The sequence below is a fragment of the Neltuma alba genome, unplaced genomic scaffold (genome assembly GCF_004799145.2).
Source record: "Neltuma alba isolate B1F8T4 unplaced genomic scaffold, ASM479914v2 tig00010386_pilon, whole genome shotgun sequence".
NCBI classification, from domain to species: domain Eukaryota; kingdom Viridiplantae; phylum Streptophyta; class Magnoliopsida; order Fabales; family Fabaceae; genus Neltuma; species Neltuma alba.
In genome coordinates, this window is record NW_021635289.1 from 76,864 (window position 1) to 78,713 (window position 1,850).

The 1,850-nt window shown below is 40.4% G+C and overlaps 1 protein-coding gene across 1 annotated transcript; it reads right to left on the reverse strand.

Annotated features, from left to right (window-relative positions):
• Positions 1–467: 467 nt before the first annotated feature.
• On the reverse strand, positions 468–917 carry LOC114756306 (uncharacterized). Its single transcript, XM_028945244.1, has one exon. The coding sequence runs from the start codon at positions 915–917 to the stop codon at positions 468–470; it is 450 nt and encodes a 149-aa protein (XP_028801077.1).
• Positions 918–1,850: the final 933 nt, after the last annotated feature.

Genomic DNA, 1,850 nt, shown 5'->3' on the forward strand with positions numbered 1-1,850 from the left:
CTGAAATGTTGCTTTCTTGATTTCTTCTCTTGTAACCGCTTCCTCTAGCCTTGCATTTTCTTCCTTCTTGACCAGTTTTTGAACAAGACTCAATACCACTTCCAAGTTACTACAGCCCTCAGACGAAAACAGTTTGCTATAAAACTTCACAAAAGAATTATTTATCTCATCTTCACTTTCCAGCCAAACCCCTCCTTCTCCTCTTAGCTTCACCACCTTATTTCTCGCCCTTCTTTGGACAACGCTTGAATGGAAGAATCTTGTGTTCCTGTCTCCAGCCTTCAACCATTGAACTCTTGATCTCTGCCACCAGTAAACCTCTTCCCTATCCCAAGCTTCCCCAATTTGATTAATAAGTTCTTCCATTTCCTATTTTTGGCTGAAGTAAATTCCCCTTGTCTACATTCTTCCAATGTCAAAGTCAGATTTTGTATTACCTTACGAGCATTAGGAAAGGATCTCCTTCCCTATTCAGAGAGGACTCTCTTATAGTTTTCAAGTCTGCATACCAATTCCTCCACCTTATCTCTTCCCAAAACATTACACTGTAGCCAACCTTTTTCAACTGTTTGCAAGTAATCCTCATGCTCAAGCCATACTGCTTCAACCTTGAAGGATCTCTGGGTCCGAGCATGCTTGAACTCACAATCAACAGCAAGAATATGGTGGTCTGAACCCACTGGCTCTACATGCATCACCAAAGCCAATTGAAAAGCCTCTCTGAATTCCACATTCCCCACTGCCTTGTCAATCCTTTCTTTCACATGATCCTCACCTAGTCTTTGGTTGCACCACGTGTAATGAGCACTAGCGTAATTCAAATCCAACAGAGCACAATTAGATAACATACTCTGAAAATTCATCATTCTTCTAATATCTACTGGTCGCTTTCCTACATTTTCATACACAGAGACCATATCATTAAAGTCCCCCATACATAGCCGAGAACCTTGCACCCCATTCGCAATGCTTCTCATCTTCCTCTAAACCTCCTCTTTCTCTTCTGCTCATGGTGCACCATACACATAAGTCACATACTCTAGTACTTTATGCACAACTGAATGCATACTTGTATGAATAATGTTCTTTGAGCAATACCAAATATCGATAGTCACGTCCTTCTTCCACTATAGGGCCAATCCACCGCTTTTACTGATCGGTTCAACATACATTTCTTCATCCATGTTACATCGTTTTTTGATTTTCATCATACCAGCTTTCAACATTCTAGTTTCCATGAGGAAGATAACTGAGGGACTCCTCTTTAAATTCTCTTCCCTTAGTTTTTTTAATGTCAAAGCTCTTCCCAAACCTTAATAGTTCCATGCAAGGAAAATAATGTCCTCTTAGTGGCTGTTTGAGGCCAGCCACTAGTACCCTTAGCATTTCTTTCAGAAATCTCACATTTATTTGTTTCAGTGGGAATAGAAATCTCAATACTTAATACAAGCTACTCCACACCCTTATAGCATCTTGCCTTTCACTTCAGTTCCCCATCCCTCCTTAGTCTTCTCTTTAGTATTCTTATACTCCTTCTTTCACCAAGTCCTTTATTACCTTCCTTTCCCTTACTTTTATCATCATATTGATCCGTAAAGGACAATCTTCTTTTCTTGGATTGCTTCTACTCAGTGTCATCAATCCTGACTCTCTTTAAGTTAATTCTTCCAACCCTCAGAGCCATTTCTGAGACCGGAGATGCATTTCATACACAACAACTACCTTAGACAGATCCTCAGCAATCCTTGGAGACTCCATACCCCCTTCTCGAGCTCCCTTGCCATCTGGGTGTTCATTAGGGATTATATCCCTTGTAATACCAGGCATTATTTTTGCCTACTTTTGCTCTT

What these genes read in the sequence shown, in the direction of transcription:
- LOC114756306 (XM_028945244.1), bottom strand. Translation starts at nt 917, where the DNA reads ATGGTCTCTGTGTATGAAAATGTAGGAAAGCGACCAGTAGATATTAGA.